Raw genomic sequence first — 15,155 nt, 5'->3', positions numbered from 1 at the left:
TACAGTACTGTTTATTTCAATTCACTGCACCAACCATGTTGGGAAACCCTATAAATAAAAAATGTATTAATAATGAAAATAATTTAAAAAAAAGAAAACATATAGATGTTTTGTCCTTATTTATATGAACAAAAACATTAAATATACATTATAATAATTACCTACAATAGCATAGAATGCCTCCTTGTTCCGCTTCACTGGACCATGTCTGGGAAATTTCATGAAGGCTAGCAGCAACGCAAGGTACACTTTCCTTATAGCTCTGCATTCGTTGCCTTAAGATTTTCGACATCGCTGACTGTATACAAAAACGTTCCACAGGCCATAAATCTTAGACCTATGCAGAGTACCTGTATATGGGTAAGGGTTCTGCTCAGTCGGGTTGGTTGCTCAAGGGAGGGTCTGAGGAGATCTGCCAGATACGATACCATCCTTACAGCAGTGGTATCGCTTGTACAGGGTGGAATCTGGGTTTTCCAGTTTTAAGTCAGGCTTAATCTTTGTTATCCTGCTTCGAAGCAGGTTTATTTAAGCCTGAGTTATTATCTTGTTTTGTGCAACAGACTAAGCCTGACTTTCACAATTAAACCTGCAAGTTATCAGGATAAAAAGTCTCGACTGTTTAAGGCAACATTTTTCCTTGCTTAACTGTGACAGCGTTCTTCATATACTTCTTTATTTTTAAACCTGCTATTTACAGTAAGGTTTATTCTTCAGAGTACAGAAATAATTAACCAACAAGGGCCACACAATCTATGCCTCATTTTTAGGTAAAAGGGGACAAAAACCACACAAGTCAGTCTTCCTTTAAATTGCTTTTTTCTTTAATTCATCATAAGATAATAAATGTATAAATGACAGGTTACGGTTCTTGCCGATCTTCATTCCACATCATACTACACACACACACACACTCAGCTGTGTTTACAGGAACATTTCTAACCTATCCTGCTTTCCCGGTATGGGAAAGAGATAATATACATATGTTTGAATAAAAAGTGTATTCTTCAGTTATAATGATGTTGGACCAGAAGCCTAGTAAATGCAAGAACTGTAGTCAACTTCTTTTCCTCAATTCCCTATAGTACATTTCAGTCAGAATGTGGTGGTGGCCCCAATCTACTGGAAAAAACACATCTGCTGGATATAAAGATAAGATCTGAGGTGCTTACAGGTCAGAGATGGACATGAGTATGCAGACAAAAAACACATATGCATTATGATGGAAATTCTCTCACTTTACAAGGAATAGGGTTAGTCATCCAAGAAAAAGTAGTTTCCACTTTTCTTCTGCTCGACATCCTGTTTAAGAAAAGGGGAAATAAAAGAAAGTTAATTTTGCAGAATTTGTAAATTCTAATTTAAAAAAAAATAATAATAAAAAATTCAGGAAAAGCCAACACAACTGCACCTTTTAATTTTTTTGGAGGTGTATTTATTTGGAATGTGCTTTTTCCATTGTTACTGATTTGTTATTTTTACTGTGAAGTACTCTAGATCAGGAAATGGAGATGATTATGTGTATTGCACCTATCTTGGCAGTTACCATTCCAGCTGGTGAAACATAGAAAAAATATCCCACCCAGTCAATCGGCACTGACTGTAAATGTATAACGCTGTGTTAAAATCTTCAACTTGTTCTTAAACAAGGTGGAACATTTACTTGGCTACTTTGTTGCTTTAATTCTGTGGGGCTCTATAGTGTAAAGTTACCCTCAAAACGTATTTTACCTTGATAGAATTCATCTTGTTGATTCTTGGTCTGAAGTTGTTTGGATCTCTTCTGAAGGTGATCTCCAGCTGTCCTAAGAACTTGTTCATTCCAGCGAGTAGTGTCTGTGGCCTGTAATTTACAAAGCACAGAGAGTAAAATATTTAAAAATCGTCAGTGATAAAAGATCCCTTGGAAGGTGAGGGGCGCTCTGTGAATTTTGAACATAGACCAAATTTTCCTTTACTCCATTTTCAAAGTGGATAACCAAGTTGATACTAGTTTCTGGTCTAACGTGAAATACGCCTTGGTTACAACCATCATAAGACAATCGGTTAATGAAAAGCCTTCACACTAAACTTACCAAGTATAAGTGAACAAGGTATATTAAGTCTGAAATTGAACAAACTGACCAGCACCAAGGCTGCTATTGTGAATCACCCAGTCACTCACATATTGGCAGCTGTGCTCTTGGATGGAATACCGTCAAACACAATCACACGATCTGCCAGGTAGGTCGCCATTATAAAATCGTGCTCTACCACAAAGGCAGTCTTCTTCGCATGGAGGATGAAACTAAGAGAATCAGAAAAGAAAAAGTACAAATTGAGATGTCACACAAAAAGTCCACTCAGTGATCTGGCTCAAACCAAAACTATAACAAGAGATTGAAAAAATGTGTATGTTTCACAAATCAGGAAATGCTGTTCACAGCACATACCGCTTGATGACTCTGGCAGCTATGAGACGCTGCTCAGAGTCCAAGTAGGCTGACGGTTCATCTATCAGATAGACGTCTGCCGGCTTTCCTAAACAAAGGGCCAGAGCTACACGCTGCAATTCACCTCCAGATAGATTCTGGACCTGTAAAATCAGAAAAAAAAGATTAAAATATTTGTTCAATTAAATGAAATACATTTTTTTTTTTTTTAAACTGAAGGATTTGCTTAATTAATATTTTGATGCAATGTCTAGATAGAGGATGAACTTTGTAAAACTTTCTAACTCAAAGTGCCAGAGTCACACTGGCTCCAGAACTTGGTTGCTAGGCTGAGGATGCAAAAAAGGATGGTAAAAAGTTAAAGATATGTTAGTGAGAATGGTTTTAACAGGTAAGGTATATAAACAAATAAATCTGAATTATGTAAAATTAAGCATGGATTATAAACTTACATCTTGATCAATGACGCTCTCAATCTGCAGGGGTTTCATGACATCGGTTACAAACTGCGGATGAGTGTACGCATCTCTGATCTTCTCATGAAGCAGCTGGCGGACACTTCCCTACAAAGAAAGACCACAAACAATTCATGAGCAAGTCTACTGATTTAAAGCTGAAGTATTAAAAGAAAAAAAAAAGTGTTTGGTACACTCAGAATTAAATTCTTACTTTAAACTTGGGGCTGATCTTCTGTGGTTTGTAGCTCACATTCAGAACTGGCACTTCTCCTATATGATCAAAGATAGATACACATTATGCAAGACAAACCGGGGATAGGACTAAGACTCTCATTGCCTAGCAGCTTTAAACTGCAGCTTACCCCTCTGCTGTGTGGCTCAATAACACAAAGAGTGTCTCTAACCTCTATTCAGTTGTAGTTATTTCCATCCACACAATTGGAGTAACAGATCGTAACAAAATGCCCAAGCATAGTTCTACCAAAATCAGACAAGCAGTTCACAAGATAGTGGCCCTGAAAAATCACACAAAAATGTGCCAGCAATGTGAATAAGTCTAATGACCTGCATTAACAATAAGCAGAATAACTTATTTGAAATGGCTTAATTATTAACTTGACCAATCAGAGGTAAAAACTTGCAAAAGTGAAAATACTTTCAAATAGTTAAGTAACGGCTATATATAACCACAATAAAAGACTTGTAGCTGAAATCTTTGTCATATAATTTTATCAGCTGATTTCACCATCCTTGATAAGTATTAATTTTGGACTACCTAAAGTTATTGTAGGTAAAGTAGTCCAAGATTAGTGCTAACCAGGGTCTGTAAAACCAGCCTTAAGTTTATTTTAGTACTGCTAAATACATCACTGTTAAATTGTGCAGTAATGCTCATTCGAGAACCACACTCAAACACCAACAAATGTAAATTTCTACTTACCTCCTTCATCAGGTTTAAGTCTTCCGGCCAGCATTCTGATAAATGTTGTTTTACCAGTTCCTGAAAAACAGTTGGCGAGTCCAAGATTTAATACGAGAACTAACACAATTAAGTCTTTTTTTTTTTTTTTTTTTTTTTTTACTATGTTTTTTAATGTAGTAACTAGGTCAGTGCCAACCAGTTCATACGCTAGGGCTAGACAGCTAAAACAGCAGTTTTTTTGGTTAGTTTATTTCGCTTCAGGGTTGAATTTGTTCACAGAGGCAGTAATTGCAGAGAGCTTACCGTTCTCCCCCAACATGACCATGATTTCCGAGTCTGTGAACTCCCCTTCGATGATCTCCAGTTCAAAGTCCCCCATCTGCTTCTTCATCCTGGGGTATTGGTACCTACACATCTTTGTGATCTCCTCTTCATTAGCGGTCTCTGCCACCTTGAAAACCAGAGAGGTTTCTCTAAACCGCAGGTTCTCCGTCGGGACATATCCATCCAGGAAGATATTGATACCTGGAGCATGAAAACAAAGTAATTGGTTTTAGACGTATGATTGCCATTATCATCAGTGCCAATCACTGCCACCACCACCATGTGGTAAAGTCCATATTAGCCACATTATAACTGCAAATTACATTGAACAAGTGCCACAAAATCAAGTTTAGTATACAACAATACACAAAAAACAAACAACCACTACTATGTGAAGGTCATGACATGTATCACAAAGTAAGCACTGTCATGAAGGACTACTTTGTACAATGTGAAAAAAGATAAAATTGCCCATGAAGTTTTTTTTATAAAATAAATAATAAATTTGATTTATGACAGCAACCATTTGGGAGTAGCTATGTAGCACTTTTTGCATCATTTGAATTGTTTGAAGGTTAAAAAGGCACTCAAAGTACACAGCAACAGTATGTCACACAGCACTGATGTATACAGCAGAGTTGCCACATGATGTGCTGCACAGTCTCACAGCTTCCTTAAGCCTAGGGTGTAATGTGTCTCCCTAATTTGCACAAAGTTGCATTAACTTGCAGCAGCTGTCCGTATAAAAGACAGTTTGGTGCATAGCAGAGACAACGTGTTGGACCTTGGAACAACAGACCTGTAGTCTTTTAGCCAACAAGAGTACCGTTTGTCACAGTGGAGCATATGGTATCATGATGCAACTCTGTCTATCACATTTCAGTAAACTTCTCTCCCCCATTCCGGTCCCCGAAATAAAGGAACAACTGGAGAGAAGGCTTACCTTCCCGAACGCTGAAAGGCATGGTGACCACTCCATAGGCGCTTGGCACTCCATACAGACAGCAGATGAAGTCAGACAGGTAGTCCAACACACTCAAGTCATGCTCTACTACTATAATATATCTTGGGAGACAACAAAAAAGAAAACAACTTTTAGTACGGCAAACGTTGGTTTTCACGGCACACCACTTCAACTTCGTTCGAGTCCCCCACCAGATGACTAAAATAGGTAAGATGACACTGCACCTGTTGATTAAAGACAAAGACCTAACAAACCTACCTATCAGGGCTAATCAAGGACCGTATGGTGATGGCAGCCTTCAAACGCTGCTTCACATCCAGGTAACTGGATGGCTCATCGAACATGAAACTGCAAGAAAAAAACAATGCATTGTTCATATAGATACATATTTCAAAAGGAAAATCCTAGTAATAACTTAAATGGATGTTAAACTTTTCTAACGTAGGTACAATCCAGATATGTATAGGTTGTTAACGAGTTGTTAGTAGGGTGGTCGAACGAAATTTTACATTTCAACAAACAAAATCCAAAATAGATTACATTTTGCTTTTAACTAACTTAAAACATATCTGAAATCAAAATGTCTTCAAAACGTGTTTTAATCCAAATTCGGTTTGGCAGTCATCTTGAATACGAGTCAGCCCTCTACTGACTTTGCACCTTCATAATTATATAAAAAAAAAAAAACAAAAAAAAAAAATACGTATACAAAAAGATCAATACTTTACTAATAAAACAATTCAAAGCTAGATGGCAGCTTTAAATTGAAAGATCAAAGTTTTAAGTGTAAAAACAAGCCTCCCAAAAACTCAGATTGGCACAAATGGCACAAACAGGCACAGCAGATAGTCTATTTAGTCTATTTAAAAACATTATTATCCCTGTGCTGCAACCATTTTTAAAAAATATATATCTGAGTTTAAAAAACCCTTCTATCATAGAGGCAACATTGTATGAAGCTCGCTCAGCCCCGCCCCACCCTAGATCAATGATGTAAAATGACACACTTGCAAATTTTCAAAGCACGAATCATGTTTCCATCCACGTATCTAAAATGCCAACCATGATAGGCTCTTGGTTAAATTATGATACATTGTAGACACCTTCAACAGCAAATAGTGTAAACTATTACTTTGGCCCTGACTGGGTTAGGGTTTGTAATCTCAAGAGTAAAATAAATATGTTTTTTCACCTTTCTGAATGTCCTACCATCAAGGGCCTATACAGTCATGGTCTACACTGTATACTTTTCATTGAAGATACAAACAAATCAAAGTCAGCAACTGTGTTCCACAGAACTGTGGCAAACAGCCATTTCGTACTGCCACATTTTAACTGGGGCAGTTTTCTGATCACTGATCCAACATTAAAAAAAAAAAAAAAAAAAAAAAAAAAAAAAGTAGTACAAATTGAACACAGTATGTCTTCTTCAATTACTACTATACTATACTTAAATGTGTATTTTTGACTAAATTAATATTTTGATTACATTTTTACCAGTCTCAAAACGCTTGAGATGATGATATTCCTGAAAAGGTCAGTTTTTTAAAATGCCACAAAAACCGTCAAAGAGTGAGTATTGTGACTTTTATTTATGTTTACAGAAGTATTTATAATTCTAAATAATGCAGAAAGATTGTGCTTCACTGATTAGTATTCAATTTTACGACAAGTTCAAAACTGCAAAGTTAATGCGCAGTACCGAGCAGAAGATGTCAGAAAATTGCCAGACGACTGCTTCTCCCACCCTGTGGTTATCGAGGGTTTTGACAAACCCCAGGCTTTTTTAGGCTTTACAATTAATAGTTACTTCTTACAGAACTGTACACAAAAGCTGAGCCAGCTATCCCTAGCGGTCTGTCTAGGAACTCAAAAAATGTATACTTGCGGTCTGTGGGCCCCCACCTTACCAACGACAGGTTAAACAAAACTTGCGTACTATAATTATTTTTGGAGTGGCTATTGGGATGTGTCTGCTGAGTGTTTCTCTGGCCTTCCAATATTGCAAAACAAAAACAACTCACATGTCTGCTCTCTGAATGCACACCACAGCGCAGGCAAACCGCTGCAGCTCTCCTCCTGACAGGTCCTCCACATTCCTGTCCCTTAAATGGGTCAGGTCTTTGAAAAAAACAAAATGAAAAGGCATATCGCATCAACCTGTGATTTCTGTGTCATTTTTTTTTGTGGGTTTCAGCTGGTTCATATTTTAATGTATTGTGTGTTGGTGGTAACACAGCGTTTTTTCCAATTAATGTCCCCCCATCATTTCACGCCGCTAATGCCCTCTACACAGACACGTACAGCAAATACACTACACCACCAAGACAGTAACGGTAACAACTACCGTAATGAATGTCTTCCTCTAGTGGGAGGCTGAATCTGACAAACGAAACCCAACGGCAAGAACATACGCATTAGCAAATTTTATATTAGTGGCAAGCACACTGCAGATTCTTTTCAATGGCGAAACACACCATCAGAAGACACATTATTTTCCAGTGATTGGTCCTCATTAATATAGGAAATGTGAGAAAAGGCATTATTTGTTGTTTTTCAAATGTCATGTCAACATGTTTCTTTGCGTCTTAATAAACACATATATACTTAAAACTTGCTAATAGGCATTACCTGTCAAATCCTGCACACCAGTTCATTGTTTAGTACCCCCAAAAATGTTTTTTGGTTTTTTATCATTACTTTGCTTAACCCTTTGAGTAGTACGAATGTACTGGTACGTTTGCTGCTCTCTGGTCCCCAGGGAGTAGGAATATACCAGTACATTCTGCAACTTTAAACTTGAATTACTGAGCCTACAAAATCCCTGATCACATGATATTGTAACACTAGGTTTCTGTAACACCTTCTATTGGTCTCTTATGCCCTCTGCTAGACATTGACTGAATTACATATAATTATCCTAGTTACAAAAATGTCAACAGTGTTTGTAAACTGGCGAAAATCGCTGAGTGAGAAAGAAGTATTAGTAATAATACTGAATTCAGATTCCAATTTAAATTCAAACACATACAACTCTTCCACTGAATCGGATGTCAGTGAAGACATAAGCAAAGAATATTTACCATCAACATCAAGTGACACTGAAGAGGAGGCACCAAGCTCTGTGCGTTGCTCCATGCTTCAAGGAGAATCATACGCTGAAGCATTAGACACTCTCACCCCTCCACCCCCACAACCTGTTTACTCGGATATGATTTATTCATCTCTATCGCTTGCCTTTTTTTTTTTTTTTTTTTTGTTAGGACGTGTTGTTGTGGTTGTTCCACCCCGCTGTATTGTTTATTGCCTACATGTTATTTTTTAGTTAAAACCTTTCCCTATGACTAAATAAAAATATATATTTGTTTTACTTACGGAAAAAAATATTTGTCTGTATTTTGTCAGTATTCATTACATACATACAAACATATAGCGTTCAGCTTGTTAGTACGCTGTACTCTTAATAATCAAGCGCATGCATAAGAAAAACACACTCTCCCTTAGTTTAGAACTCACTACTCAAAGGGTTAACACTAGAACTGCCGGGTTTATGTGACTACCCAGAAGCGCCGGCAGCAGTCATTTTGACGGTACATTTTAAACCGCTTCGATATGAAAATGACATACAAAACTGTAAAAATGAAGGAATTATTTACAAAAACATAAAAATGAAAATAACTCAATTCCCATTGTGTAATGTGAACACGCAGGGAAACATACTTCAAAGTAGCCCCCATATTAGCAAAATCCACACAAATGTAACGTTTATTAACCTGTCGTGCGCATTTACCACATACTGCTCTTTCACACTGGGCACAGATATCGGAAGTTTTATTTTTATTGCATTTAGTTACCTGGCATGGTTTTCTGTTGCGTGTGTCACTTGGTACAAAATTAAGGAATTGATGGCTGCCGTGTCCATTGTAAAATACAGCAACTGGACACCGGTGATTGCTTTCACAGAGTACTAAGTTTTTTGCTGATGGTGGAAACTCTCTTCTCGCTTTGTTTACTGTCCCGCGTATCTTTCAAACACGCAGAGTAATTTCAATTTTAAAAGTGAAAACCGTCAAAATGAGTGCCGTGGCAGTTCTAGTGTTAACACATCATTTGTTTAACAGTACTTACCAAGTTGGTTACAAACAATAGCCTCTGTCTTGGTGTCATCTTTTCTGGTCAAGATGGATCCCACAGTCCCCTGTGAATTAATAAATAGACAAATAAGATCTCATATTCCCTCAAAGGTTATCCAACTGAATAAATATGTCTGTGTCCACAATGACACAATATTACCTGCCTTTGTTGTCCAACTGTCACTCAAGACTATTTGTGCTGTTGCTATACTTCGTGATATAAACTAACTGCTGGACAAGTATTTGATCTTCCCCCATCACTGAATGAATCATTTGGGGCCAGTAGTATCTTGCACAAGACAAGTCAGACAGTTTTGGGTGCTTTGACATAAATCCATCCGATAGGGGGCGAAATAACAGACCAATTGAGAACAAGGGGCCACCTAGGAACGAGAACAACCAATGGGAAATGCTCCACGTGGACTCAGTCACTGCCCAAAATGAACAAACGAACCACAGATTCGACAAATACAAATACAGAAGAATTGCAACAAGAACACTTCTACGAACTACATAACTTTTCAGTTGCAACACGTGATCTGAACTGAGTTACGTCTGATCAGCTGAACTATTTGCAGTTGGAAAACTGCTGACAACAAAGACAATGCTGCCAGACTACTGGAAATCAACAAGCTGATCTCCATTTGAAAAGAACTGTTTGTTTATTGTGCGCCGACGCAATACAATGCGTTATTCAAGCAAAGTACCGTCTTCTTGCATTGGAATTCCAGATCCAGAGAGCTGGCGTGTTCATTAACACAGACTGACTTCTTTGTTGAAAATCGACATGCATTCAGCATATTAAATACTTCATGACGTGCGAAACGAACTGTAGCAAATGCTCTCAAGTTAGTGGATAAATTGTTTTAGGAATAGAATATATCTTCCTGTTTTAGAGTGTGTAAGAAATGTATTTTTTTTGTTGAGCAACTCAAAAGGAGTTGCCTCGTAAATGCAGAGAATTTGATCACTGCCCCATTTCTGAGTTAATTTGAATATATAATCAATTGAGATGATATTATTAGTTTGGTAGATCACATCTAAACTAAACTAAATAAATTAACACATTAAAACTAATTTGCTAAATTAGGCACTGGAATGTTGGATTCCTTTCTGAATGGGAAGTTGAATTAATTCTCATGCATTTTGTTATGAAAATTACAACGAGAAACGAGTATTGAAAATACCAGTGCAAAGCAGACACTTTGTGTGATCAGCCATAATTAATAGTATATAAACCATGTATGTTAATAATGTTATGGTCATCGTAATCTAAGAAATCAATGAACTGTGTACTATTCACACATATCTCTAACCAAAAGCCTTTCCTTTCTGTAATATTAGATTAGTTGTGCACCCCTTTTTACTCTTCAATAAACTACTGTTTTACATTTCTGTCATGTGTGAATGCCAGTTACTGTCAAAGGAATCTGAGTTCTACATGATCCAGAACTTAAATTATTTCTTACACTTTGACATCCCTGAGTGGACGACTAGAGACTAATTTATATTTAAATAAATTATATACCTAATTCATTACAGGGGTGATTAGCGATCCAGAGTCAAGTCATTACCAACAATATTAACGGGAAAGCAGAACCCACAGCAACAAGCTTTGCTGCATTAAAACTCGTGCAGTATAGGCACTAACCTTCACTGTCCTAGGGATCTGGTCCACATACTGCGGTTTGACAATGGCCTTCAGGTCATCTTCCAGGATCTTGGTAAAGTAGTTCTGCAACTCAGAACCTCGGAAGTAGGTTAGGATTTCCTGCCAATCCGGAGGAGCCTGTAAATAAATAAATTAGTCAACAAATGAAATGGTAAAAAAATAAAGATATGTTGCGTCTTTGTTGACAGCGTTCTCAAATGCTAGTATCACCTAGTAGCACAGAAACATAATCGGAGGTCGTGCTAGCTTTTCTGTTCATATGTTCCTGAAATGCACATGCTCAGAATTTTGCGAACCATCCACAAAATACTACAGTTTAACACAAAGGCTAATAAACTCCATGGATGTGCATTTTGGTAATTTTTTATGAACGTTTAAACTCCCTGGCATACAGCAGTTTAAAAAATCTCTGTCTCTGTATAGATATACTAACAGTAGACCGTTCGCATGACAGAGACAGGATTCTGAGCACTGTTTGTTGCCTTCATCTATGTGTGTTTTCATATTTTTCTGCATCTCAATAACAGCAACAGCATCGCCGTGTCTTTTAAGCAAAGATTCTTGAAAGACTGTACATCTGTGAGTATGCTTTTTTTTTTTGCAATACTACTGTTTCAGTCACTGTAGTGCTCGTAGTCAGAAGTAGATGGCTGAGCAATTGCAGATAAGCAATCTTCTTCATGAGAATCCCCTGAAGACGCTGACTGCTTAGCAAAGAAACCTCCAATTGACAACTGACTTGCTGTCAGCGTAGGCTATGCTCTGCACTATGTATTAATTTTTATGCTTACAAAAAAACTGTAAGGGTATCCCTGTTAAAACTAGTGGGGAAAATAATAAAAGCACAACATTAAAATTAGGCAACTGCAAAAATCTAATGCAAGTTAAAAGTAGGATCGGGGATGAACAATTGACATCATTTGTCAGCTGTTTGAAATAAAATTAAAAAGGACCACAATTAGGCACAGGGAAAATATGAAGGTAAAAGCGAAGAATGTTTTGTAATTAACAGCTTTTTCTGAGTTTAATTATGAAACAGAACAGCTAGATTTGTCACCTGATTAAAAATAAAACCTGAAAATTTCAAGCCCTACTTGTGTGTGTGTTCGCATTTACTTTTTCCAAAATACTTGTTTTAATTCTTAGCAATACGGACCTCTTAATATAGGGCATAACACATTATTTTAAAATAAAACACAGTGCATGGTAGGATACTATCATATTAATTTCCAATGTTCAATGTGCTGCTAGGAACTGTATCCTTACTATTCTAATAGCATTAGTGTGTGTACGCATTACGCCCGACTAAACATGAAATGGTACTTCAGGGTGGACGCTAAAGTTCGTGCTGGATTAATGAAAACGTTTTTGAGTATGGTTCTCTCTATCGGTTATGCAGTGTGGACAAGGCCTAAAAGTAAATAATCTCAATATTGCTTGCAAAGCCAAATATGATGCTTATTGCTGCCACCTACAGGACTGGAGTGTACCTTAATAAATGCTGTTATATTGCAGAACAGTTTTTTTTTAAATAAGCAAATATTTTATGGTCCTTGCTGCTGTGTAATAGATTACCACAAATATGCATATCTGCATCCCTTCCCATTCTGACAAAAGACAAAATATTTTTCCGTCGAATGGATTTATTTTGCATCTACAAAGCAAAATTTTTGCGTTTTGCATTACACCTCTGTATAATGCAAGGGAACGGAAGAGTGGCAATGATATTAATATATTTATTTAGGCTCAATAAGAGCGTAATCTAAAGACATAGTAAGAGGTGGCTTGAGATATATAAGTAAGTTGCTCTCTTTCACATCTATGTGTGTGTGTGTGTATATATATATATACATATATACATACATACATATAGGTGTGTATATATATATATATATATATGTATATATGTGTGTATATAGATATATAACACACATATATATATATATACATATATACATATATACACACATACACACACACACACACACACACACACACATGAAAGAGAGCAACTTACTAGAACTAATTACAAAAAAAGAGAAGCAGTATCAAGTTCATTATGACAGCATTCTCCAGACAAAAACATGGTTCTCTGATCCTTTTAATTAAAACATCTTGTGCAATCAAAACTCACATCAAACTTCCCTAGGTTTGGCTTCTGCTTTCCTGCCAAGATTTTCAAAGCAGTTGATTTGCCAATACCGTTGGTGCCAACCAATCCCAAAACCTCACCCGGTCGAGGAATAGGCAACCTGAGACAACATAAGATAGGCAAAACAAAATTAACATTTGTACAATTATTATTAACCTCAACAGGACAGCTGATGCACTTTATGAGGTTCTGAAAAAACAGACATTGATATGATACCATGCTCCCCTTTATAACACTATATTCTAGAGACAGTTACCAGACCATGTTGGAAAAGTTCCGTCTTATAACAATAGTGAAAGTGTGAATGGCATTATTAGGGAACTGGGTGCTACAAACCACACTATCTTATAACTAGTTCCGTGGTATAAAGGGCAGCATTATAAAGTGGGAGCAAACTGTATTAAACTTTTCATGCAGGCGGTGGCGTTCCTTCAGAGAGGCTTCTTTTATTGTGAATCAACAGCTTTCAGGTTAAATGTGGCAGTACAGTATGTGCATACCTGTGAAGTTTGAAGGAGTTGGCGCAGTATCTGTGAGTTGTCTCTTTCGCAAGGTTGCTTGGCAGGTTAACAATGGACAGAGCTCCAAAAGGGCATTTCTGAAAAGCACCATACAAAGCATTTAAAGAAGACATCTTAAAATCATCAACATTTCGGCAAATTTTACAAAACACTTTTTAGTGAGACATGCTGTCAGTTATTTTTTTGAATTCGGTTTGTTTTTTGCAAATGTTGCAACACTAATTTACCTTACCTAAATTAACAATCGTTAGTCCAAGACTAGTGCTAATCAGGGTATCTGAAACAGGGCAAAATGTCAATTCCATTGCTAAAAGATTTAAAATGTATGACGTTTCTGTGCAAACGTAACATTCTGCCTACCTTAACGCAAATACCACAACCGATGCAAAGCGATTCCGAAATCCACACAATTTTGCTCTGGGGTGTGACTTCTATACACAGTTTACCTGCAAAAACAAAAAATGCAACATTCATATTCCCTGCCAAAGACCATTACAATAAATACCCAAGCAAAAGTTCATAAAACAAAAGATCACAGATCAGGTATCTGTAACATGAAAAACTTAAGTCAATGTGACCTATATTCAATTTTTTGCTGGACCTATAAACTGTGTAAAAATCTCATCATCCCAAGTGGACAGCCCTGTAGAATTTTTGTATTTATTTATTTCATCTGTTCTCCTCTCACAAAGGAAGGTACCGTCTGCCAAAAAGATATTCAAGTCTAAAAAAATCAAAGATCTAGGGTCACATTCAGACTTTTAAGTGATGCAGTTTATTGGGGCTGTATTTGAAGGTTTGTTCGCTAGCCAGGAATTCGAAGATTGTTTTAAACCTTCGAAGGTTTGTCATTCTGTTAGCAGAAAGCGTTGACAATGTGTGAATACTATAAATCACATATTAAATGTCGCTCACATGCAAAATTTGACTTTTTATTTGTATACTGCATATTACTTAAACAAAAGTTGTTGTATTAAAATCCAACCAAACCGAAGCAAATCTGTATGTGCCGCTGCCGTGTATGGAGCAGGGTATAGTATCCAAAGCACTGGGGCGGTACCCACAGTGGTTGTATTGCTTCAGTAAAATATGTACTGAATGCATGAGCATGAATGTAGTGTACAAGACAGTGTAAGAAAAGTGCCAAGGTAGAATATGTTTGAAACAAGGTTTTTATTTTAAGGGGCAGTGCTCCATCATACACATCAACAAGTAGTAATTAATAAGTATATTATTTAACAATAATGCATCTCAACTTGTGCATCACAGGTTTGCCATTTCTTGCATTCTCATTTTCTGAACGCCTTTGGTGTGAATGCAACTTGACCGCCTCAAAATACGCTAGACGCTGAAGTGTTGACGCGAGGCTGTCAGTGTGAAAAGATCTTAACTGATTACCCCATGGGTAAAGAAAAATGGAATGATTCAGATTTAAGTACAGAGTATAAAGCTACTTTTTTTCTTACCCATTCGAACCACTGGGCAGCTCTTCTTGCATTCTTGCCTGCATTTCTTGGGCTTGCACTTGTCGTGGTTCACAATGGCAATTCTAGTTGGCTTCTCTGACATGTTGCCTC

General features: G+C 37.0%; 1 protein-coding gene across 1 annotated transcript; it reads right to left on the bottom strand.

Moving 5' to 3' along the window:
• Window positions 1–802: 802 nt before the first annotated feature.
• On the bottom strand, window positions 803–15,147 carry LOC121321141 (ATP-binding cassette sub-family E member 1-like). Its single transcript, XM_041260040.1, has 17 exons — window positions 15,045–15,147; window positions 13,939–14,024; window positions 13,558–13,655; window positions 13,040–13,157; window positions 10,885–11,022; window positions 9,229–9,298; window positions 7,125–7,221; window positions 5,359–5,448; window positions 5,080–5,201; window positions 4,116–4,337; window positions 3,831–3,890; window positions 3,102–3,160; window positions 2,885–2,995; window positions 2,433–2,575; window positions 2,165–2,287; window positions 1,732–1,843; window positions 803–1,302 (listed from the first exon to the last, which is right to left on the bottom strand). Exons 1-17 carry the CDS (start codon window positions 15,145–15,147, stop codon window positions 1,255–1,257), a joined length of 1,800 nt encoding a protein of 599 aa, XP_041115974.1. The 3' UTR covers window positions 803–1,254.
• Window positions 15,148–15,155: the final 8 nt, after the last annotated feature.

Source organism: Polyodon spathula, chromosome 1 (assembly GCF_017654505.1).
Source record: "Polyodon spathula isolate WHYD16114869_AA chromosome 1, ASM1765450v1, whole genome shotgun sequence".
Classification (NCBI taxonomy): Eukaryota; Metazoa; Chordata; class Actinopteri; order Acipenseriformes; family Polyodontidae; genus Polyodon; species Polyodon spathula.
Note: the sequence above shows the minus strand (reverse complement) of the source record. Positions and strands in the feature narration are given on the sequence as shown.